The sequence below is a fragment of the Phalangium opilio genome, unplaced genomic scaffold (assembly GCF_054372755.1).
Source record: "Phalangium opilio isolate 3A_F unplaced genomic scaffold, DU_Popi_V2 ptg000209l_1, whole genome shotgun sequence".
Taxonomy (NCBI): Eukaryota; Metazoa; Arthropoda; class Arachnida; order Opiliones; family Phalangiidae; genus Phalangium; species Phalangium opilio.
The window spans coordinates 10,964,363-10,990,830 of NW_028324217.1; the positions used below are offsets into that span (position 1 = coordinate 10,964,363).

At 38.3% G+C, this 26,468-nt stretch overlaps 2 protein-coding genes across 3 annotated transcripts in view; both read left to right on the forward strand.

Moving 5' to 3' along the window:
* Positions 1-26,297, forward strand: part of LOC149619125 (uncharacterized) — an 80,910-nt gene extending 54,613 nt beyond the window's left edge. Inside the window, exon 7 of one of the 2 annotated variants that reach the window (XM_089855840.1) lies at positions 16,293-16,861. In XM_089855840.1, coding sequence (XP_089711966.1) covers positions 16,293-16,825 — 533 coding nt within the window. In that variant the 3' untranslated portion in view covers positions 16,826-16,861. Of the gene's footprint in view, positions 1-16,292; positions 16,862-25,249 lie in introns of those variants that run through there. The other variant, XM_089855839.1, reaches the window with a different exon arrangement.
* On the forward strand, positions 22,580-24,173 carry LOC149619127 (uncharacterized). Its single transcript, XM_089855842.1, has one exon. It carries the CDS (start codon positions 22,722-22,724, stop codon positions 23,757-23,759), a length of 1,038 nt encoding a protein of 345 aa, XP_089711968.1. The 5' UTR covers positions 22,580-22,721; the 3' UTR covers positions 23,760-24,173.
* Positions 26,298-26,468: the final 171 nt, after the last annotated feature.

Here is a 26,468-nt window from a genome sequence, read left to right on the forward strand (position 1 = left end):
ACTGCCTATACTTCGTAATGCTAGAGACTTACTGAGAGCTAGTTCGAGAATGACGCGAGAATTGAATACACTCGGTTTTGCAGTCCAACTTCCTATTTAGCCTTATTAAGCCTTTGACAATGGCTCAACAGGCGTCGCTTTACGAGAATATGACGTTTCACCTACACCACTTCATGAAGTAACCAGTGACAAACTTATGGAACACATCTTACGAACTTATGCAGTTATGTTTAAGGTGTATCCAATACTAACAACATAAGGATTCCAAGCTTTCAAAGGTGTTGGCAGTCAAGTTCTATAGATTCAAAACCTATTAAAATAAGAGTTACTTCTATTTGAGGTAAAAAGTCGTAGAAAAACAATTTTTCATCCAAAAAAAGTAAATAAAATTAATTTCAGTTTATTTTAGTGATTTTATTCCAGTTTTTGAGACCAGACCTAGCTTTCTGTGTGTGTGTGCATGTGTGTGTTTGTGGCCCCGGGTACACGAAAAACAAGCGTGGATAGAAACCGATTAAGACAAGATCTACTATCACCATGGCGCTCGAAATGTGAAGGAAATTGCGAACCAAAGTACTTTAGCGCTATCATATAAGTTTACAGCAGTTTTCCTGGTTGCGGATAGACGTAAAACAAGCCTGTCGGGACCCTTCCCTTCAGTTGTAATCGGTTTTTAGCTATAAGTTTGAAAGAATTTTTCGATTACGTTCTGTGAGTGTGTATGTTGTGGATGTTAGATAGACGAAAAGACCTTCTTATCTAGATGTGGTGAGAACTTAATGTACATGTACCTAAACAGTTGGACCATCTCAGATATTACTTTAGTCAGAAAAGCGTGTATTCAGATGAATTACAGCTTAATATTTTTGTAAGAGATGAGTACAAGTTGGGAATCCAAAATAAACCTCTCCAAGTCGAGACGCAATTTAGAGGCTATTTTTAAATATTTAAATAAATATAAATGATATTTATTAATTTAATCGTCATTAATTTACCTTAATTCTAGTTAAATCGTTTTAAGAAACTTTATTCCTAAAATCATTTTAAACATAGCTATTGTTGACGTTTGAACTCAAGCGTAAGCCTCTTTAATTTTTTTTGGAAATTTAGGGTATATAAGGCTACTGATTCACAATAATTGATAGGAAAACCCGCAATGACTCTGCAAAGCATATGAAACGCGCCTGCAATGATCCTGCAAAGAATCTGAAATGCACCTGCAATTATCCTACAAAGTATCTGAAACGCACCTGCAATGACCCTACAAAGAATCTGAAATCCACCTGCAATGATCCTGCGATGTATCTGAAATGCACCTGCAATGATCCTGCGAAGTATCTGAAACGCGTCTGCAATTATTCCACAAAGTAACTATATCGCGCCTGCAATTATCCTTCAAAGTATCTGAAACGCGCCTGCAATGATCCTACAAAGAATCTGAAACGCGGCTGCAATGACCCTGCAAAGTATCTGAAACGCACCTGCAATTATCCTACAGAGTATCTGAAATGCTCCTGCGAAGTATCTGAAACGCGGCTGCAATGATCCCACAAAGTGTCTGAAACGCACCTGCAATTATCCTACAAAGTATATGAAAAGAGCCTTCAATTAATCTAAAAAGTATCTGAAACGCGCCTGCAATTATCCTACAAAGTATCCGAAATACGCCTGCAATGATCCTAAAAAGTATCTGAAACGCGCCTGCAATGATCCAAAAAAGTATATGAAAAGCGCCTGCAATATTCCTACAAAATATATGAAAAGCGCCTGCAATTATCCTACAAAGTATATGAAAAGCGCCTGCAATTATCCTACGAAGTATCTGAAATGCTCCTGCAATTATCCTAAAAATTTCTGAAAAGTACCTGCAATTATCCTACAAAGTATCTGAAACGCGCCTGTAATTATCCTACGAAGTATCTGAAGTGCGGCTGCAATGAACCTAAAAATTATCTGAAAAGCACCTGCCATTATCCTTAAAAAGTATCTGAAACGCGCCTGCAATTTTCCTACAAAGTATATGAAACGCTCCTGAAATTATCCTGAAAAGTGTCTGAAATGCGCCTGCAATTATCCTACGATGTATCTGAAATGCACCTGCAATGATCCTGCGAAGTATCTGAAACGCGTCTGCAACTATTCCACAAAGTATCTATATCACGCCTGCAATTATCCTTCAAAGTATCTGAAACGCGCCTGCAATGATCCTACAAAGAATCTGAAACGCGGCTGCAATGACCCTGCAAAGTATCTGAAACGCACCTGCAATTATCCTACAGAGTATCTGAAATGCTCCTGCGAAGTATCTGAAACGCGGCTGCAATGATCCTACAAAGTGTCTGAAACGCACCTGCAATTATCCTACAAAGTATATGAAAAGAGCCTTCAATTAATCTAAAAAGTATCTGAAACGCGCCTGCAATTATCCTACAAAGTATCCGAAATACGCCTGCAATGATCCTAAAAAGTATCTGAAACGCGCCTGCAATGATCCAAAAATGTATATGAAAAGCGCCTGCAATATTCCTAAAAATATATGAAAAGCGCCTGCAATTATCCTACAAAGTATATGAAAAGCGCCTGCAATATTCCTACAAAATATATGAAAAGCGCCTGCAATTATCCTACAAAGTATATGAAAAGCGCCTGCAATTATCCTACAAAGTATATGAAAAGAGCCTTCAATTAATCTAAAAAGTATCTGAAACGCGCCTGCAATTATCCTACAAAGTATCCGAAATACGCCTGCAATGATCCTAAAAAGTATCTGAAACGCGCCTGCAATGATCCAAAAAAGTATATGAAAAGCGCCTGCAATATTCCTACAAAATATATGAAAAGCGCCTGCAATTATCCTACAAAGTATATGAAAAGCGCCTGCAATTATCCTACGAAGTATCTGAAATGCTCCTGCAATTATCCTAAAAATTTCTGAAAAGTACCTGCAATTATCCTACAAAGTATCTGAAACGCGCCTGTAATTATCCTACGAAGTATCTGAAGTGCGGCTGCAATGAACCTAAAAATTATCTGAAAAGCACCTGCCATTATCCTTAAAAAGTATCTGAAACGCGCCTGCAATTTTCCTACAAAGTATATGAAACGCTCCTGAAATTATCCTGAAAAGTGTCTGAAATGCGCCTGCAATTATCCTGCGATGTATCTGAAATGCACCTGCAATGATCCTGCGAAGTATCTGAAACGCGTCTGCAACTATTCCACAAAGTATCTATATCACGCCTGCAATTATCCTTCAAAGTATCTGAAACGCGCCTGCAATGATCCTACAAAGAATCTGAAACGCGGCTGCAATGACCCTGCAAAGTATCTGAAACGCACCTGCAATTATCCTACAGAGTATCTGAAATGCTCCTGCGAAGTATCTGAAACGCGGCTGCAATGATCCTACAAAGTGTCTGAAACGCACCTGCAATTATCCTACAAAGTATATGAAAAGAGCCTTCAATTAATCTAAAAAGTATCTGAAACGCGCCTGCAATTATCCTACAAAGTATCCGAAATACGCCTGCAATGATCCTAAAAAGTATCTGAAACGCGCCTGCAATTATCCTACAAAGTATATGAAAAGCGCCTGCAATATTCCTACAAAATATATGAAAAGCGCCTACAATTATCCTACAAAGTATATGAAAAGCGCCTGCAATTATCCTACAAAGTATATGAAAAGAGCCTTCAATTAATCTAAAAAGTATCTGAAACGCGCCTGCAATTATCCTACAAAGTATCCGAAATACGCCTGCAATGATCCTAAAAAGTATCTGAAACGCGCCTGCAATGATCCAAAAAAGTATATGAAAAGCGCCTGCAATTATCCTACAAAGTATATGAAAAGCGCCTGCAATTATCCTACGAAGTATCTGAAATGCTCCTGCAATTATCCTAAAAATTTCTGAAAAGTACCTGCAATTATCCTACAAAGTATCTGAAACGCGCCTGTAATTATCCTACGAAGTATCTGAAGTGCGGCTGCAATGAACCTAAAAATTATCTGAAAAGCACCTGCCATTATCCTTAAAAAGTATCTGAAACGCGCCTGCAATTTTCCTACAAAGTATATGAAACGCTCCTGAAATTATCCTGAAAAGTGTCTGAAATGCGCCTGCAATTATCCTGCGATGTATCTGAAATGCACCTGCGAAGTATCTGAAACGCGGCTGCAATGATCCTACAAAGTGTCTGAAACGCACCTGCAATTATCCTACAAAGTATATGAAAAGCGCCTGCAATTATCCTACAAAGTATATGAAAAGAGCCTTCAATTAATCTAAAAAGTATCTGAAACGCGCCTGCAATTATCCTACAAAGTATCCGAAATACGCCTGCAATGATCCTAAAAAGTATCTGAAACGCGCCTGCAATGATCCAAAAAAGTATATGAAAAGCGCCTGCAATTATCCTACAAAGTATATGAAAAGCGCCTGCAATTATCCTACGAAGTATCTGAAATGCTCCTGCAATTATCCTAAAAATTTCTGAAAAGTACCTGCAATTATCCTACAAAGTATCTGAAACGCGCCTGTAATTATCCTACGAAGTATCTGAAGTGCGGCTGCAATGAACCTAAAAATTATCTGAAAAGCACCTGCCATTATCCTTAAAAAGTATCTGAAACGCGCCTGCAATTTTCCTACAAAGTATATGAAACGCTCCTGAAATTATCCTGAAAAGTGTCTGAAATGCGCCTGCAATTATCCTGCGATGTATCTGAAATGCACCTGCAATGATCCTGCGAAGTATCTGAAACGCGTCTGCAACTATTCCACAAAGTATCTATATCGCGCCTGCAATTATCCTTCAAAGTATCTGAAACGCGCCTGCAATGATCCTACAATGAATCTGAAACGCGGCTGCAATGACCCTGCAAAGTATCTGAAACGCACCTGCAATTATCCTACAGAGTATCTGAAATGCTCCTGCGAAGTATCTGAAACGCGGCTGCAATGATCCTACAAAGTGTCTGAAACGCACCTGCAATTATCCTACAAAGTATATGAAAAGAGCCTTCAATTAATCTAAAAAGTATCTGAAACGCGCCTGCAATTATCCTACAAAGTATCCGAAATACGCCTGCAATGATCCTAAAAAGTATCTGAAACGCGCCTGCAATGATCCAAAAAAGTATATGAAAAGTGCCTGCAATATTCCTACAAAATATATGAAAAGCGCCTGCAATTATCCTACAAAGTATATGAAAAGCGCCTGCAATTATCCTACGAAGTATCTGAAATGCTCCTGCAATTATCCTAAAAATTTCTGAAAAGTACCTGCAATTATCCTACAAAGTATCTGAAACGCGCCTGTAATTATCCTACGAAGTATCTGAAGTGCGGCTGCAATGAACCTAAAAATTATCTGAAAAGCACCTGCCATTATCCTTAAAAAGTATCTGAAACGCGCCTGCAATTTTCCTACAAAGTATATGAAACGCTCCTGAAATTATCCTGAAAAGTGTCTGAAATGCGCCTGCAATTATCCTGCGATGTATCTGAAATGCACCTGCAATGATCCTGCGAAGTATCTGAAACGCGTCTGCAACTATTCCACAAAGTATCTATATCGCGCCTGCAATTATCCTTCAAAGTATCTGAAACGCGCCTGCAATGATCCTACAAAGAATCTGAAACGCGGCTGCAATGACCCTGCAAAGTATCTGAAACGCACCTGCAATTATCCTACAGAGTATCTGAAATGCTCCTGCGAAGTATCTGAAACGCGGCTGCAATGATCCTACAAAGTGTCTGAAACGCACCTGCAATTATCCTACAAAGTATATGAAAAGAGCCTTCAATTAATCTAAAAAGTATCTGAAACGCGCCTGCAATTATCCTACAAAGTATCCGAAATACGCCTGCAATGATCCTAAAAAGTATCTGAAACGCGCCTGCAATGATCCAAAAAAGTATATGAAAAGTGCCTGCAATATTCCTACAAAATATATGAAAAGCGCCTGCAATTATCCTACAAAGTATATGAAAAGCGCCTGCAATTATCCTACGAAGTATCTGAAATGCTCCTGCAATTATCCTAAAAATTTCTGAAAAGTACCTGCAATTATCCTACAAAGTATCTGAAACGCGCCTGTAATTATCCTACGAAGTATCTGAAGTGCGGCTGCAATGAACCTAAAAATTATCTGAAAAGCACCTGCCATTATCCTTAAAAAGTATCTGAAACGCGCCTGCAATTTTCCTACAAAGTATATGAAACGCTCCTGAAATTATCCTGAAAAGTGTCTGAAATGCGCCTGCAATTATCCTGCGATGTATCTGAAATGCACCTGCAATGATCCTGCGAAGTATCTGAAACGCGTCTGCAACTATTCCACAAAGTATCTATATCGCGCCTGCAATTATCCTTCAAAGTATCTGAAACGCGCCTGCAATGATCCTACAAAGAATCTGAAACGCGGCTGCAATGACCCTGCAAAGTATCTGAAACGCACCTGCAATTATCCTACAGAGTATCTGAAATGCTCCTGCGAAGTATCTGAAACGCGGCTGCAATGATCCTACAAAGTGTCTGAAACGCACCTGCAATTATCCTACAAAGTATATGAAAAGAGCCTTCAATTAATCTAAAAAGTATCTGAAACGCGCCTGCAATTATCCTACAAAGTATCCGAAATACGCCTGCAATGATCCTAAAAAGTATCTGAAACGCGCCTGCAATGATCCAAAAAAGTATATGAAAAGCGCCTGCAATATTCCTACAAAATATATGAAAAGCGCCTGCAATTATCCTACAAAGTATATGAAAAGCGCCTGCAATTATCCTACGAAGTATCTGAAATGCTCCTGCAATTATCCTAAAAATTTCTGAAAAGTACCTGCAATTATCCTACAAAGTATCTGAAACGCGCCTGTAATTATCCTACGAAGTATCTGAAGTGCGGCTGCAATGAACCTAAAAATTATCTGAAAAGCACCTGCCATTATCCTTAAAAAGTATCTGAAACGCGCCTGCAATTTTCCTACAAAGTATATGAAACGCTCCTGAAATTATCCTGAAAAGTGTCTGAAATGCGCCTGCAATTATCCTGCGATGTATCTGAAATGCACCTGCAATGATCCTGCGAAGTATCTGAAACGCGTCTGCAACTATTCCACAAAGTATCTATATCGCGCCTGCAATTATCCTTCAAAGTATCTGAAACGCGCCTGCAATGATCCTACAAAGAATCTGAAACGCGGCTGCAATGACCCTGCAAAGTATCTGAAACGCACCTGCAATTATCCTACAGAGTATCTGAAATGCTCCTGCGAAGTATCTGAAACGCGGCTGCAATGATCCTACAAAGTGTCTGAAACGCACCTGCAATTATCCTACAAAGTATATGAAAAGAGCCTTCAATTAATCTAAAAAGTATCTGAAACGCGCCTGCAATTATCCTACAAAGTATCCGAAATACGCCTGCAATGATCCTAAAAAGTATCTGAAACGCGCCTGCAATGATCTAAAAAAGTATATGAAAAGCGCCTGCAATATTCCTACAAAATATATGAAAAGCGCCTGCAATTATCCTACAAAGTATATGAAAAGCGCCTGCAATTATCCTACGAAGTATCTGAAATGCTCCTGCAATTATCCTAAAAATTTCTGAAAAGTACCTGCAATTATCCTACAAAGTATCTGAAACGCGCCTGTAATTATCCTACGAAGTATCTGAAGTGCGGCTGCAATGAACCTAAAAATTATCTGAAAAGCACCTGCCATTATCCTTAAAAAGTATCTGAAACGCGCCTGCAATTTTCCTACAAAGTATATGAAACGCTCCTGAAATTATCCTGAAAAGTGTCTGAAATGCGCCTGCAATTATCCTGCGATGTATCTGAAATGCACCTGCAATGATCCTGCGAAGTATCTGAAACGCGTCTGCAACTATTCCACAAAGTATCTATATCGCGCCTGCAATTATCCTTCAAAGTATCTGAAACGCGCCTGCAATGATCCTACAAAGAATCTGAAACGCGGCTGCAATGACCCTGCAAAGTATCTGAAACGCACCTGCAATTATCCTACAGAGTATCTGAAATGCTCCTGCGAAGTATCTGAAACGCGGCTGCAATGATCCTACAAAGTGTCTGAAACGCACCTGCAATTATCCTACAAAGTATATGAAAAGAGCCTTCAATTAATCTAAAAAGTATCTGAAACGCGCCTGCAATTATCCTACAAAGTATCCGAAATACGCCTGCAATGATCCTAAAAAGTATCTGAAACGCGCCTGCAATGATCTAAAAAAGTATATGAAAAGCGCCTGCAATATTCCTACAAAATATATGAAAAGCGCCTGCAATTATCCTACAAAGTATATGAAAAGCGCCTGCAATTATCCTACGAAGTATCTGAAATGCTCCTGCAATTATCCTAAAAATTTCTGAAAAGTACCTGCAATTATCCTACAAAGTATCTGAAACGCGCCTGTAATTATCCTACGAAGTATCTGAAGTGCGGCTGCAATGAACCTAAAAATTATCTGAAAAGCACCTGCCATTATCCTTAAAAAGTATCTGAAACGCGCCTGCAATTTTCCTACAAAGTATATGAAACGCTCCTGAAATTATCCTGAAAAGTGTCTGAAATGCGCCTGCAATTATCCTGCGATGTATCTGAAATGCACCTGCAATGATCCTGCGAAGTATCTGAAACGCGTCTGCAACTATTCCACAAAGTATCTATATCGCGCCTGCAATTATCCTTCAAAGTATCTGAAACGCGCCTGCAATGATCCTACAAAGAATCTGAAACGCGGCTGCAATGACCCTGCAAAGTATCTGAAACGCACCTGCAATTATCCTACAGAGTATCTGAAATGCTCCTGCGAAGTATCTGAAACGCGGCTGCAATGATCCTACAAAGTGTCTGAAACGCACCTGCAATTATCCTACAAAGTATATGAAAAGAGCCTTCAATTAATCTAAAAAGTATCTGAAACGCGCCTGCAATTATCCTACAAAGTATCCGAAATACGCCTGCAATGATCCTAAAAAGTATCTGAAACGCGCCTGCAATGATCTAAAAAAGTATATGAAAAGCGCCTGCAATATTCCTACAAAATATATGAAAAGCGCCTGCAATTATCCTACAAAGTATATGAAAAGCGCCTGCAATTATCCTACGAAGTATCTGAAATGCTCCTGCAATTATCCTAAAAATTTCTGAAAAGTACCTGCAATTATCCTACAAAGTATCTGAAACGCGCCTGTAATTATCCTACGAAGTATCTGAAGTGCGGCTGCAATGAACCTAAAAATTATCTGAAAAGCACCTGCCATTATCCTTAAAAAGTATCTGAAACGCGCCTGCAATTTTCCTACAAAGTATATGAAACGCTCCTGAAATTATCCTGAAAAGTGTCTGAAATGCGCCTGCAATTATCCTGCGATGTATCTGAAATGCACCTGCAATGATCCTGCGAAGTATCTGAAACGCGTCTGCAACTATTCCACAAAGTATCTATATCGCGCCTGCAATTATCCTTCAAAGTATCTGAAACGCGCCTGCAATGATCCTACAAAGAATCTGAAACGCGGCTGCAATGACCCTGCAAAGTATCTGAAACGCACCTGCAATTATCCTACAGAGTATCTGAAATGCTCCTGCGAAGTATCTGAAACGCGGCTGCAATGATCCTACAAAGTGTCTGAAACGCACCTGCAATTATCCTACAAAGTATATGAAAAGAGCCTTCAATTAATCTAAAAAGTATCTGAAACGCGCCTGCAATTATCCTACAAAGTATCCGAAATACGCCTGCAATGATCCTAAAAAGTATCTGAAACGCGCCTGCAATGATCTAAAAAAGTATATGAAAAGCGCCTGCAATATTCCTACAAAATATATGAAAAGCGCCTGCAATTATCCTACAAAGTATATGAAAAGCGCCTGCAATTATCCTACGAAGTATCTGAAATGCTCCTGCAATTATCCTAAAAATTTCTGAAAAGTACCTGCAATTATCCTACAAAGTATCTGAAACGCGCCTGTAATTATCCTACGAAGTATCTGAAGTGCGGCTGCAATGAACCTAAAAATTATCTGAAAAGCACCTGCCATTATCCTTAAAAAGTATCTGAAACGCGCCTGCAATTTTCCTACAAAGTATATGAAACGCTCCTGAAATTATCCTGAAAAGTGTCTGAAATGCGCCTGCAATTATCCTACAAAGTATCTGAAACGCGCCTGTAATTATCCTACAAAGTATATGAAAAGCAACTGCAATTATCCTACAAAGTACATGAAAAGAGCCTGCAATTATCCTAAAAAGTATCTGAAACGCGCCTGCAATTATCCTAAAAAGCATCTGAAAAGCACCTGCAATTATCGTACAAATTAAAGTATCTGAAACGCGCCTGTAATGGTCCGTAAAAGTATCTGAAACGCGCCAGTAATGATCCTGAAAAGTATCTGAAACGCGCCTGCTATTTTCCTACAAAGTATATGAAAAGCGCCTGCATTTATCCTGCAAAGTATCTGACATGCGCCTGCAACTATCCTAAAAATTATCTGACATGCGCCTGCAACTATCCTAAAAATTATCTGAAACACGGCTGCAATGATCCTGCAAAGTATTTGAAATTTGGCTGCCATTATCCTACAAAGTATCTGAAACGCGGCTGCAATGACCCTGCAAAGTATCTGAAATGCGCCTGCAATTATCCTGAAAAGTATCTGACAAGCACCTGCAATTATCCTACAAAGTATCTGAAACGCGCCTGTAATTATCCTACAAAGTATATGAAAAGCGCCTGCATTTATCCTGCAAAGTATCTGACATGCGCCTGCAACTATCCTAAAAATTATCTGACATGCGCCTGCAACTATCCTAAAAATTATCTGAAACACGGCTGCAATGATCCTGCAAAGTATTTGAAACGCGGCTGCAATTATCCTACAAAGTATCTGAAATGCGCCTGCAATTATCCTGAAAAGTATCTGACAAGCACCTGCAATTTTCCTACAAAGTATCTGAAACGCGCCTGTAATTATCCTACAAAGTATATGAAAAGCGCCTGCAATTATCCTACAAAGTATATGAAAAGAGCCTGTAATTATCCTAAAAAGTATCTGAAACGCGCCTACAATTATCCTAAAAATTATCTGAAAAGCACCTGCCATTATCCTAAAAAGTATCTGAAAAGAACTTGTAATTATCGTATCTGAAACGCGCCTGTAATGGTCCTTAAACGTATCTGAAACGCGCCTGTAATGGTCCTTAAAAGTATCTGAAACGCGCCTGTATTGGTCCTTAAACGTATCTGAAACGCGCCTGTAATGGTCCTTAAAAGTATCTGAAACGCGCCAGTAATGATCCTGAAAAGTATCTGAAACGCGCCTGCAATTTTCCTACGAAGTATATGAAAAGCGCCTGCATTTATCCTGCAAAGTATCTGACATGCGCCTGAAACTATCCTAAAAATTATCTGACATGCGCCTGCAACTATCCTAAAAATTATCTGATACGCGGCTGCAATGATCCTGCAAATCATCTGAAACGCGGCTGCAATTATCCTACAAAGTATATGAAACGCGCCGGCAATGATCCTGAACAGTATATGAAACGCGCCTGTAATGGTCCTGAAAATTATATGAAACGCTCCTGCAATTTTCCCACAAAGTATCTGAAACGCGCCTGTAATGATCCTGAAAAGTATCTGAAACGCGTCTGTGATGATCCTGAAAAGTATCTGAAACGCGCCTGTGATGATCCTGAAAAGTATCTGAAACGCGTCTGCAATTATCGTAAAAAGTATTCGCCTGCAATTATCCTACAAACTTAGCAATTTCTGACTGTAACATGCATACAATATATTTGGAAGGTACAGTACTTGTAATGAGCCTACAAACATCCTGATTTCTTACGGGAGTTACTATTTCCCCTCTGTTTTCTAGCTGTAAGGTTACTATTTTTATGACTCTAGAGTTGCTAAATTTTGTATACTGTTGTACTGAGTTTTCCAACGGAAGATATTTTTTCTGCAAAACGTCTAAAATGTTCTGCATTGCTCTCTGGAATCACCTTAATTTTGTCTGAAATTGAACATTTTTCAGGTTTATTCCAGTATTTTTCCAGAATATTCCAGTTTATTTGCAATATATTGCAGATTCCAAAAAATCTAATTAACAGCAAAAATGCAGCCGTAAATTTTTGTACGGGCAAAAATATACAAATTCCAGGAAAAGCGTCCATGTTGTTTCAATACAGTAGCGATAAGCTTAAAACATTTTCTTTCTTGTCTTTTCATGAGTTCTGATTCTCTTTGATTGTCACGCTCTCTGGCTCATCCTGAGATACATTACGCTTTTGGTGTAAATGAGAATCTGATGATGTTGTCCCCAGTTTTGTTGTTAAAAATTAGGTTAATTTCGTTATTTTCGAAGAATTCTCCATCTCCTCAAGCGCCTTTTTTCTCTTTGTAGCTTAACTTTCAAATTTGCGACTCATAGTTTTTACTCGTCTGAAACCCACTGACCCTTAAGGATAGTTTGAAAAATATAGGCCTTAAAAGTCCATGCGTGATCAAACTAAAACCGACTCATTTAAGAGAGCAAAGTTCATAACTCCAGTTTGCCCCTTCACTCACATTTGCATCGCTGCATAGCGTTTGAGCTCAGACCACTAATATAGGGACAGTAAACTCAATGGTAATCGCCAGTTTACATATGGCAACGCGTAGCAACCGCCACCTCGCGTCGAAAGCGTGAAATTATCGTACCCTGTGTCATGTGACCATTAAAAGGCTTAACTATATATCTCTATATCACACCATGAAGCTTTCATAATATGTTTATTACTCGTTCAACATCTACGTAAATTTGAAAATAATAATAACTTTTAACTCACCTTGGCTGCGTTCAGTAACCGGCATCAAAAACATCGATGACTTAATGATGACATCGATGTCTTACTGAACGGTTTTTCGCGTCTTTGGGCGTGACGTCATGATGCTCATCGGATGCCCATCAGAAAAATCAGCTGTGAGAGGAGGTTTTTTTGATGAGCATCGGATTCATGACGTAAATTTCGTCATTTTGCGCCGCGACAATTAAAATAATGTAGAATTGACAAATATTATCCTTATCTAATACTAAAAAGCAATATATTATTTCGGCAAAAAATGGATTCTGACAGAATTTTGATTTAATTGATAAATTGAAGTACAATATATTTGTAAATATTTCGGATTTATTATTTAAGCCTCTGCAGTAACGTTATCATAATATCGTCGCCATTTTGAAAAGCATCGATTACACAAAATTGTGCCGTTCAACAACTGCAACGTCATCATGACGTCAAAAGAACACCGATTTCATTTTCCCAAACATCGATGTTTTTCCTGATGAGTGTTACTGAACGCAGCCCTTAATATAATTATTTAATTATAATCCTCCTTCGCTTAATTTCATCCTAATGTTCATCCTCGAGGCTCGTATTAGTTTGAGCTCATTGAGGCAAGACCTGACCTAAATCACAGCCTACATAACCGTGTTTACTACTGTTTAGAGGTACGTGCATCTGTTAGAGTTCGAAATATTCCAAAGTCGCCACCGCGGCGCTGCAATCAGGCGTTGCTCTATTCTAACCTAGCCTCCTATTAAGATGACTGTCCCTATATTAGTGGTCTGAGGTTTGAGGGACAATGCGTCACGTTATCAGTTAGCGTTAGGAAAGGTAAACAAGATAATCGATTAGTGTGGTTTATTGAAAATTCAAAATGAGTGTTTAAATAATATAATTTGGTAATCATATTGTACTTGTTGTATGTTGTATATTATGCATATATTTTGTATGTAAATATTTTTACGAATCAGGCCTAATGCGCTCGCGCAAATATTCATGTTTTGAAGAATTACATTCACGTTTTAAAGAGTTATTTTCATTAATTTCTATAGTAAAAATATCTTTAACTGTCCTGCTAGAGGGATGTGAGTAATCAGGACAATTAAAACAGAAACTTTGAACGAAGGGACCGGTTCCCACGACAATGAAACTATAAAAACTTGTAAGCATCGATATCGGAGAGCATTAAGGTTTTTAATTTATTTTACCGCGAGATGGCATTGCGACCTGGACCAAAACGTGCACGAAAATGAACATTTCAAATTTCAAGCTAGGGAAAATGAACATTTCAATTTCCTTAAGTTCAGCTAACAGCGCTCTCGGGTGAGGGAATTCGGCAACATAAGTTGCCAAACGAAAAATGAAAATCGGCGCCGCGCACAGGCCTTGATTAATGTAGACAATATATAAAGTAACAGATTAAGTAAAGTAAGAGTGAAAAGACAGTTAAGATTGAAAAACATTGAGTTCATTGGATTTAATAAACCGTTTGAATTCGGCTAACCGCTAAAGCAAAATTGGGTGACGTGTTACTCATCAGACTGATTCTTTGATGTTACGAACGGGAACTAATGTTTTGATTTTTCAGTCGGTCGGAATACTAAAAAAAATTTAGCTCTCCTAAATTAAAGTCAACGGAGTAAGAGAATAGAACGATGCCATCGATGCAGCTTGGGCTAGGTATACTTTTCTCTCTGTAAACATGAGCGAATTCATCTGAGAAGGGTGGTTGTAGCCATGGAACCTAGTGTAGGCCATGAACCTCTTTAGAAAGGGGGTCCGCAGAGATTTTGGTTAGAAAATTTGTTCACAACTTAATATTTCCTCGAAGCGTGACGGTCATAGTTACGTATTGCCTACTTCCTGAACAAGAAATTTGGGGCCCTTAATTCACGCGGGGCCCTGGGCTATAGCCCATGCCTTAAGACGGCACTGAATAGACTAAAACCTTAAATATTTTCTTAATAATTAACAACCATTAGTTTCCACTTTCTGATAAGTAAAATCTTCGGAGACAGTCATATCGATTCGGAGCGGTATTAATTTTGTTTTCCGAACCTTGTTTTCTTTAACTTGGTGTAATTTTAGTACTCGGCATGACCGGTTTTATCAAGTGCTATTGAACAGTTTGACAAATTTCAATTTGCTTGCTTTCTGAAGTAAAATCCGAGAAGCAGCGTTCAACTCTTTGCAAATATTCTCCTGAATATAACAGTGATCTTGAACGTCACATTAAAAATGGTACTGAAGAAAAACGCTTCAAACTTTATCAGTGTGATTATACTAGCTCTGAGAACGGTTCTTTGATCAGACACGAACATGATTTAACTGCTCTGAGATCGACGTTGTTTTGCTTAATAAAATTCATCTTCCAACAATCTCGAATGTGGGAGACACGGCCAAGGTTTCTTCTCGCCATTTAAGTTAATTTTCATCCCCTTATGGTTGATATGCTCGTTTATTCATCAGCAAACGCCTTTGATCAACACTGTTTCAACACAACTTTGTTTTCTGTAACACCGAGTTTTCGTACGCATTACCTATTTTAATAAAGTTCGCTTGAATGTTATTGTATTTTTGATACTAAATTGTAAATGATGTTTGTGGTATCAAAAGGAGATGATCTAAAAGGACATAGCTTTCCAGCCTAGGAATGAGGGTATTGTATGTCAGGTTCTCTCTAACGAACGTCTCATCTCGAGTGTTCCTAAAACTTTATATCCCAAGTATAGGCCGAATGTATTTACTGTAGAGTAAATGGTAATTGAACACCCAAAGTTTTTTTCTCCTAACATTTTTTCTCGGCGCCAGCTAACATCAGCCGCGGAAAGCTGGGTCTCACTACAAAAATTCCACCACCCTTAAAAAATGTACGAAACTTCAATTTTTGGATTGGAGGTTGGGTCCGCTTGTGGTGAGTTACTCAGCCAATAGAGAGACGGATATCTTATAAGACGATCGGAGTTTACGTTATGGCGGAGCAAGTTACGAATAACGAATCGGGTGTAAATGTATTAATTTAGAAATGGATAAAAGGCTCTCAAAACAAACTCAGAGTATTTCCGCGCCAGAAAAATATAATTCCGTCGGCTTTCTTTAAAAACGTTTGCACTCCACACGATACACCGTTGCCATAAGAAACGCAAACACCGTGCACTTGGATGAACCCTCCATGCTTGAACTTACTCGGATAAAAAAATTAACCCCGCCTGTTTTACTTCACTCTCCACCGCTGTGGAGCGCTGCTTCAAAAGCTCGTTCTCGGTCGTGGCCCAGATTTTAGAAATTTTATCTCTCCATTCACGCGAGCTCCGTTGGAAACTTTAAAAAGCTTAACGTCAGAGCTTTCAGACACAAAGGCTGCGGCAAAAATTCTTACATAGGAACTTGGCGTAAGATTATTCTACTTGTGGTGGTATGTTTTCTATAGAAAAATTGAAGAAGAAACGAACAACGGGGCGCAAATATTCGACTAAATATAAAAGGGGCCTACAACGTCGCGTAAGAAAGGGTAACGAAGAAAAACGCTTCAAATGTGATCAGTGTGACTATTCATGCAAGCATAAGTGCGATTTTATCAAACATCAACGCATTCATAGCGGTGAAAAACCGTTCAAATGTCATCAGTCTGACTTTGCAAGTACGCAGAAGAGTTCATTGATCAGACATGAACTTATTCACAGTGGTGAAAAACCCATCAAGTGTGATCAATGTGAATATGCCAGCTCGCAGAGCTGTCATTTGAACGTCCATCAGCGCATTCACCGTGGTGAAAAACCCTTCAAATATGATCAGTGTGATTATGCCTGCACGCACAGGAGTAGTTTAATAATACATCAACGCGTTCACAGTGGTGAAAAACCCTTCAAATGTGATCAGTGCGACTATGGTAGTAATCGTATGAGTAATTTGATCATACACAAACGCATTCACAATCGTATTGATAGTGCCAGGGGTAAATAACCAAAGGAGTTAGAGACGCTAGCTTCCGTAGTGTAGAATACAGTGGGACCGTGAAACGTCATAAAATTTGTAACTAACGTAGTGCCATCTTTGGAACTGTATTGTAAATAAGAGCAGAACCTTAAAAGTTTTGCCTTAAAATCTCGCATCGCAAGGTATTCTGGGTAAAGTAAAATGGCGGGTGTCGAACTGTCGATGTTGTGAAGTCGTCTCATAAATCAACCCAATATAATTATTATATTCAATCGCGAGTAAACAGCGATTTAAAGAAGAAAGATAAGTCAACAATTTGCAATTTGAAGCCGGGGAAATCCTCAAAATGTGATCAAACTCTTTTTGCCGTAAGTGCGCGGTTACAGAGTCGGCCCAGTGAGCCAAGGCTTAGTGGGAACTGTGGGATCAGGATCATCGACTGTATCTGTGACTAAAGAAATTAAAACAACTAAAACTGTATTGAAGGATGCAAAAACGACATTTAATTCCATTTCATTATCGAATAAGGAATTTACCAACTTTAAAGTTGTCTGTTTCTAATTCAAGTGCACCTTAATGAATAAACTTTACTCTAACCCTAATTGTCACTCAGTCGTAAGCAGACGAACACTAGCAGACGAATACTAGCAGACAGGAGAAAATCGATATCCCAGCATGCCTTTCGAATCTTTGCTGCCACGCTATTGGTTGCAAAATATCATACTTATTTTGAATTATAGGCGGCGCGACCGAGGCGTTTTCTCTTTTCTGTGTCTACGTTTGAAAGTCCCACTGTATTCTACACTACGGAAGCTAGCGTCTCTAACTCCTTTCGTTATTTACCCCTGATAGTGCTGAAAAACCCTTCAAATGTGATCAGTGTGATTATGCCAGCACAATGAAAAATCATTTGATCTGTCATCAACGCATTCACACTGGCGAAAAACCCTTCAATTGTGATCGGTGTGACTATATAGGTGCGCAGAAGAGTAATTTGATCAAACATCAACGCATTCATAGCGGTGAAAAATCTTTCAAATGCGATCAGTCTGATTATGGCAGCACTAATAAGAATGATTTGATCAAACATCAACGCATTAATAGCGGTGAAAAACCCTTCAAATGTGATCAGTGTGACTATGCAAGTACGCGGAAGTATGATTTGATCAGACATCGTTTCATTCATAGTGGTCAAAAGTCCCTCAATTGCGATCAGTGTGATTATGGCAGCACGTATAAGAATGATTTGATTAAACATCAACGCATTCATAGCGGTGAAAAACCCTTCAAATGTGATCAGTGTGACTATGGATTCACGCAGAAGGGTAATTTGATCAGACATCAACGAAATAGTCACTTGGACTAATAAAATGGATTGTATTTAAGCATACTCACTAATTTAAAACTTGGCAGGGTTCGTATGGAACCCGGATAACCTGGAAAACCTGGATAAGTCAGGGATATGAAAAATAGAGGAAAAAGTCAGGGATTTAAAACATTTTCCTAAAAAGTCAGGGATATGTCAAGGATTTCGTTTGGTATATCAAACCATGCTTCGAGCAATGCTAAATATGAGCCAGGTGTGAAAAGTAGGCTCTGGTAAATACCTTAAAATGGTCAGGGATTTTGCGAAAATTTGGTCAGGGATAACCTGGAAAAGTCAGGGATTTTGAATGTAAAAATTTCGAACGAACCCTGCTTGGAAAGAACCATTTCAAAATGTGTTAATTCGCAACGTGTTTTCATTTTCGTTTCACACCTTACCGTTCTTGACAACTGTAGTAGATGCTCACTAACAAAATGTTTTCGATCATAGAAAAACTATAAAAAACTAAAAAACCAATCGTGACGGAATAGTCACAGGGCAGGCTACACGGTTTTACAAAATTGTGGAATGTAACAAGCCTAACGGCTTAACGGAAAACTGGTAGTAATACGATGTTTGTGTTAGTTATTTATAAAACCTTCACGACAATATTTAACGTAACCTTTTTTTAAAAAATATAATTAACAATATTTAATGTGACAAATGGTGTATCAGTAATTATATCTTCGCTGTTAAAGAATGATATTTTTACCATAATAATTGGTTAATCGTAATTTGCTTCTTTACTTTACTTCGTTATCACTTCTTGTTCTAGTTGATTTCGGCAGAAACAGGAGAGACAGTAAAATTGTCGCTAAGCTTAACTTTACCCTTGAATTCGTACTTGTGTTTTTTCACTAGTTTGTAGGTGTTATCATTCACCTACAGAGGTTTAATGGCAGAACATGGCTGTTCATATTGTCACTTATATTTTATTATACGTTTATTATGGGGAAGTTTGCATTCTGTATTACGCGAGTATCTAACGTGAGATCAAGTTTGAATCTTCCACGTTCTCAACGCATGTATTAGATTCGGTAAGGTCAAACCTTTGGAAACCGCTGTTTCGACCCGGACATCGGTTATTGTTTCTGAACTAGTTTCGTTTGCCTTTGTGTCTTTTTAAGCCTAAGCATAACCTATTATATCAATTAGCCTTATTCCTGATCAGCGCCACTAGGCTAGTGGCGACTTTGAGAACTACTGTAATCGACGAGCCAACCAGATGTCGCTAAAATCTGGTAACGTCACTGACGAGCACTCTCGGGAAACTGACCAAAAATTAGCCCGGTTTGAAGCTCGTTGAAGTTAATTTCAGCATTATTATTTGAATTAAATAATAAAATAGGACTAAATCGGGCTCCAAACTTCTTTATCGACGATATTCAACACTCACCTAAAGGTAAGAACTTATTTTATGGCGTTTTTGGAGCTTTTAATGTAGTGCAACTCGCTAAGCCTTGGCTCTTGTTTTCAGATTTTATAATTTTAACTAAGTTGGGACCATACCATAGTACCAGACCAAAAACTTCATTACTCTTCCTGGTTTTATAATAATCGTATTAAACAATAATAATTAGGTTTTATGGTTAATAACGTTAATTAAATTATTACTATTATAAATGGAAAATAATGTCAGTGTACCCACTGTTGCTTTTGTTGTTAGAAGTTAACTTTCTTAACTTAATAAAGAAAAACGATTTATAACACTTGACCTTTCGAAATATATTATTTAAAAGAGTTAAGTTTGGTAGATGGAGTTATTTTAAAGCTCTGGAACTGGAACCAGGTTTTGGCTCAAACATTTCCTTGGCAAAATAAGGCAGAAGACATATATAATATTTGGTTGATAGTTTCGGAAACATCACTGTATTGATGAAGTCATTGTTTTTCATTACAAGTAAAATTTCCATGTCATCTGGTGGTACATAAACGGCAAGGAAGCACACTGGAAGATTACACACCAATAGTTGGCCTTGAATTTGGTGATAGACATCGGATTTTTTGTGCAGTTCCAGTTCATTATTATTTTTATCAACATAAAGATAAAAGTCTCCCAGGGGTGCTTGGTACCCCCGCCTAAGACCCCCGTACTATTCCCAAATTAAATATATTCCATAAAAAAGACACCCAGTAGACAGTTTGTAAAATTTTAAACATAGATATTTCAAATAAAATTAGAAGCAAAGATATCAATTAAAAAGCCATTTATTTTTCATAAGTACACCCCATCAGTCTAGCTTCGTTACTAAAGTTCCGGTAAAGTTTGATAAATAACAACAAACTATATAGATTTTCTCTAGCATTGGTGACAAGGTCAAGGGAATACGTCCCTTTAAAATCTTGAATTCCTTGACTCTCCCAATAGCCCTTTCAACGTGAATTCGTGCCACGGCAACACTACGGCTCTCAGAAAGTTGAGATGAAGTAAACTGATCCTGTTGTTTCAGAAACTCGGGAATGATTAGTGTAACATTTTTAGAAGCTAGTTCTTTAGCCACATCAAAACCGCGGTCTGCCATTACAGCGTCGCCTTCATCCAGCATGTCTAAAATACCACAATGCATAAATAGCTTCTTGTCAGAAGTTCTTCCTGCGTAGAGATCGGAACAGAAAGTTATGTGACCAGAGGGGGCCATTCCAATGAGCGCCTTCGCTGTATTAGCATGTTTATAAGCGCTAAATGATTCTCTTTGTGCTTCAGATGCTGAAGGCTTTTCTAGTTCGAATTCTGTACAATCGACGATAAGTCTCAATCCAGGATATTTTTCTGTCATTTTCTTAGTTGCCAGCTCATTTGTTCTTTCCAGCGATGGCCATACGGGTAAATGAGGAGCACACTCGAAAAGGAACAAAATCCACGTATTTACGATTTTAGAAACATAACCTTGCGATAGATTATACAAATAGGCTAAATATTGCTCTGGGGTTCCTTGTCTCAGACGGTTAAGTGTCATGAATAATTCCTCCATTGGATTTAGTTTCCTTGGTGGTCCAGGTTTCACAACTTGAAGGAACTCTTTATCTGAAGTTTCAGTCATTTGGGATGATTCTTGTCCCACATAATTAAGTTTAGTACATTCGGGTAGCAGGAGTTGATAGAACGCCCAAAAAACTTCGTACGAAGGAAATCCAGTGAAATATTTGATAGCTTTATCGTCATTTACGAACTTCGTTAATGTAAACTTTTCTTTACTCCGAAGTGTAAGTAGTTCAATTTCTTTTCTTATAAGTTCAACTTTACGTGGTGTATTTTGAGTATTTGAGGATTTCAATGATATCCCCACTGCTTGCTTGAGAGTGAGACGATGATGACGAGGGTAAATCAGATTGGCTCTGTTCCTCTACAAAAGCTACTAATGGATCTTCGGGATTCAGGTCTGCTGGATGAATAGGTACTACGTTAAGCTCCTCTGGATTAACATGCAATGCTCCCATTTCTTCCATTAGTTCGATTCTCTCTTTTGGGCTCATTTGAGAAAAAGCATCTTTCGGAAGCGTTTGGCTGGTGTTAGATTCAATTATTTCATCAGTCATTTTATCAGTCACTTTCGTGTTTTGAAATATGGAAGGTATTGCAAATGGTTTAAGATGCTTGCGGCGTAATGCTCCAGTGGGTAAATAGTCGCTTTTTAAAAAGTGTTTGGAGCATATAAGTGAGATTTTCAGATCAGGTGGCTTATTTCCTATTGCCGTTATTATGGCATGAAACCATTTTCGTTTCAGCTCCTTATCTTTCGGCAAAGTATGATAAGTAAGCGACGGATTGTTGTTTCGACAATTTTCTATAATGCAAGATCCTTTTCCCATGTCTAAAAATGTAAACAAATACGTTGTTGTAAAATTTTCATAATCAGAATACTTATATACTTTAATTTTATAATTAAAATCATTTACTGAAAGATTATTTTCAATTTTAACCAAAGCAGCACGCCAAGGCTTAGCGAGTTGCACTACATTAAAAGCTCCAAAAACGCCATAAAATAAGTTCTTACCTTTAGGTGAGTGTTGAATATCGTCGATAAAGAAGTTTGGAGCCCGATTTAGTCCTATTTTATTATTTAATTCAAATAATAATGCTGAAATTAACTTCAACGAGCTTCAAACCGGGCTAATTTTTGGTCAGTTTCCCGAGAGTGCTCGTCAGTGACGTTACCAGATTTTAGAGACATCTGGTTGGCTCGTCGATTACAGTAGTTCTCAAAGTCGCCACTAGCCTAGTGGCGCTGATCAGGAATAAGGCTAACTGCCTTTGAACATTGAAATGTTTGTGATGCGAGTTGTTTGATATTATATGAGATTTTAATCTATTTCCTTTCTGTAGGAAAATCCAAGAAAAAATGTTCAACTCGATACAAATGTTCACCTCAAAATGAAAGGGAGCTTGAACTTGACGACCGAAAGGATACCAAGGAAAAACGCTTCAAATGTGATCAGTGTGACTATGCTAGTACTCGTAAGAGTAATGTAATCGCACATCAACGCGTTCATAGCGGTGAAAAACCCTTCAAATGTGGTCAGTGAGCCTATGCTAGTACGCGGAAGGATGATTTGATCATGCATCAACGCATTCACAGTAGTGAAAAACCCTTCAAATGTCATCAGTGTGATTATGCCAGCGCGTGGAAGACTAGTTTGATCAGACATCAAGGCATTCACAGTAGTGAAAAACCCTTCAAATGCGATCAGTGTGATTATGCTTGCACCCGGAATTATGATTTGTTCAGACATCAACGCATTCACAGGGGTGAAAAACCCTTCAAATGTGATCAGTGCGACTATGCTAGTACCTTGAAGAGTACTTTAATCAAACATCAGCGCATTCATAGCGGTGAAAAACCCTTCAAATGTGATCAGTGCGAATATGCTAGTGCCCGTAAGAGTACTTTAATCAAACATCAACGCATTCATAGCGGTGAAAAACCCTTCAAATGTGATCAGTGCGCCTATAAATGTACGCATAAGATTAGTTTGATCTTACATCAACGCAATCATAGCGGTGAAAAACCCTTCAAATGTGATCGGTGCGACTATGCTAGTACCCGTAAGAGTGCTTTAATCGCACATCAATGCATTCATAGCGGCGAAAAACCCTTTTCATGTGATAAGTGTGACTTTGCTAGTACCAGTAAGAGTGCTTTAATCGTACATCAACGCATTCATTGCGGTGAAAAACCCTTCAAATGTGATCAGTGCGACTATGCTTGTACCCGTAAGTGGACTTTAATCAAACATCAACGCATTCATAGCGGTGAAAAACCCTTCAAATGTGATCAGTGCGACTATGCTAGTACCCGTAAGTGGACTTTAATCGCACATCAACGCATTCACAGCGGCGAAAAACCCTTTTCATGTGATCAGTGCGACTTTGCTAGTACCCGTAAGAGTACTGTAATCGTACATCAACGCATTCATAGCGGTGAAAAACCCTTCAAATGTGATCAGTGCGACTATGCTAGTACCATGAAGAGTACTTTAATCAAACATCAACGCATTCACAGTGGTGAAAAACCCTTCAAATGTGATCAGTGTGACTATGGATTCAAGCAAAAGAGTAATTTGATCAGACATCGACGTTATTATCACACGGACTAATAAAATGGATTGTATTTAAGCATACTCACTAATTTAAAACTTGGAAAGAACCATTTCAAAATGTGTCAATTGCTCAACGCTTTTTCATTTTCGTTTCACACATTGCTGTTCTTGACAACTGTAGTAGATGCTCACTAAGAAAAATGTTTTTGTTCGTGGGTAAATTTTAATAGCCTATCGTTACGGATTAATCACCGGACAGGCTATTTCGTATTATAAAATTGTCAAATGTAACTAGCCTAACGTCTTAACGGAAAACTGGTAGTAATACGATGTTTGTGTTAGTTATTTATAAAACCTTCACGACAATATTTAATGTAACCCTTTTTTTAACTATAATTAACAATATTTAATATTAAAAATGGAATATCAGTAGTTATATCTTCGCTATTAAAGAATGATATTTTTACCATAATAGTTGATTAATCATAATTTGCTTCTTTCCTTACTTACTTCGTCCGCTTCGTCATCACTTCTGGTGCTAGTTGGTTTCAGCAGAAACGAGAGACTGCAAAATTGTCGCTAAGCTTAACTTTACCGTTGAATTCATGATTGTGTTTTTTTCACTTCTTAGTAGGTGTTATCATGCACCTACAGAGGTTTAATGGCAGAATATGGCTGTTCATATTGTCAGAAGTTTATGACTTCTTATCCTGGGAAGTATTGGACTCTAACCATATCCGAAACCATCTCTGTTAGCCAACTTCTTATTAGGTCCCATCACCGCGCCACCTACGGCGCTTCTCTCATTTTGAGCTGGCAGGCTGATTTGCGCGCCAGCAGCGGGAAAGTAACGAAACTTTAAGGTGTGTCCTGTGGTTTGAGTTAACGAATCAGAAACGGTGACAAGAACAGCTGTTAAAAGAGTTTGCTAGAAATTCCGGTCAAACTAGTGTGGGGTCCTAGGCCCACGGATTGTAATGAATTTTTATAGAGTTCTAGACAGACGGCTTTTCAACGATTGGCGCTGAAGAAGTTTTGAACACGCCCCACAGTTTGAGTGCCACAGCCTCTCGGCGTGGGATTTTTTTCAGAAGATTAGATAGTTGTCCTAGTGGGGAGGAAACTTTCGACCCTCTTTTACGTTTGCCATAGGCAATTTTGACTTGCAGGGATGGATACTATATAAAGCCTTAGTGTTCAATACTTCCCAGGATAAGAAGTCATTAACTTCTGAAATTGTCACGTATGTTTTATTGTACGTTTATTATGGGGAAGTTTGCATTATGTATTACGCAAGTGTCTAACGTGGGATCAAGTTTGAATCTTCCACGTTCTCAACGCGTATATTAGGTTTGGTAAGGTCAAATCTTTTGAAACCGCTATTTCGACTCGGACATCGATTATTGTTTCTGAACTTGTTTTGTTTGCCTTTGTGTTTTTTTAAGCCTAAGCATAACCTATTATATCAATTGCCTTTGAACATTGAAATGTTTGTGATGCGAGTTGTTTGATATCATATGAGATTTTAATCTATTTCCTTTCTGTAGGAAAATCCAAGAAAAAATGTTCAACTCGATACAAATGTTCACCTGAAAATGAAAGGGAGCTTGAACTTCACAACCGAAAGGATACCAAGGAAAAACGCTTCAAATGTGATCAGTGTGACTATGGTAGCAAGAACAAGAGTAATTTGATCACACATCAACGCATTCACACTGGAGAAAAACCCTTCAAATGTGATCAGTGTGACTATGCTAGTACGCGGAAGTATGATTTGATCAGCCATCAACGCATTCACAGTGGTGAAAAACCCTTTAAATGTGATCACTGTTACTATGGATTCACGCAGAAGAGTGATTTGATCAGACATCAACGCATTCACACTGGAGAAAAACCCTTCAAATGTGATCAGTGTGACTATGGATTCACGCAGAAGAGTCATTTGATCACACATCAACTCATTCACAGTGGTGACAAACCCTTCAAATGTGATCAGTGTGACTATGGATGCACTCGGAGGAGTAATTTGATCAATCATCAACGCATTCACATTGGTGAAAAACCCTTCAAATGTGATCAGTGTGACTATGCAAGTACGTGGAAGAATGCTTTGAAAAGACATCAACTCATTCACAGTGGTGAAAGTCAAATGTGATCATTGTGATTATGGCAGCGCACGGAAGAGCCATTTAATCCGACATTAACGTAGTAATCACTAGGAATAATAAAATGGATTATAGTTAAGGATACTCAGCAAACTTGGAAAGAACATTTACTAAATGTATTGTACGGCAAAATGTTTTTATTTTCTGAATAAATATTGTTCTTTACAATTGTATTAGGTAATCTCTAAGAAAACTTTCCATTCTAAGAAATGATGTAAGCACCCTTAATTACCGAATAATTACCATGCCGGCTCTATGGTTGTGTGCTTTAAATATACTGCAGTATATTAAAATGGCGGCCGGAACTAACCAAATGTCTTAACGGTCAGCGACGAACCGTTTTTCCTCAAGTAATAATAATAATAGTATGATTTTTGTAGTTATTCATAAAACCGTTTCGAACGAATACTAAAATTTATTTGTAACAATATGATCGTGTCAAATGCTTTATTTAACATCAATTAATATTACAACTGAAATTACAGTAATTATATCTTCGCTTACAGTAATAATTGACTAATTTTATTGTCCATCTCCCTTTTAAATTTCTCCAAGGTATTATTTAGTTTCGTTGCTTCCATGGCAAAACTGACCCTCATAC

Coding starts and splice junctions, on each gene's coding strand:
- LOC149619127 (XM_089855842.1), top strand. CDS start 22,722: ATGCATCAACGCATTCACAGTAGTGAAAAACCCTTCAAATGTCATCAG.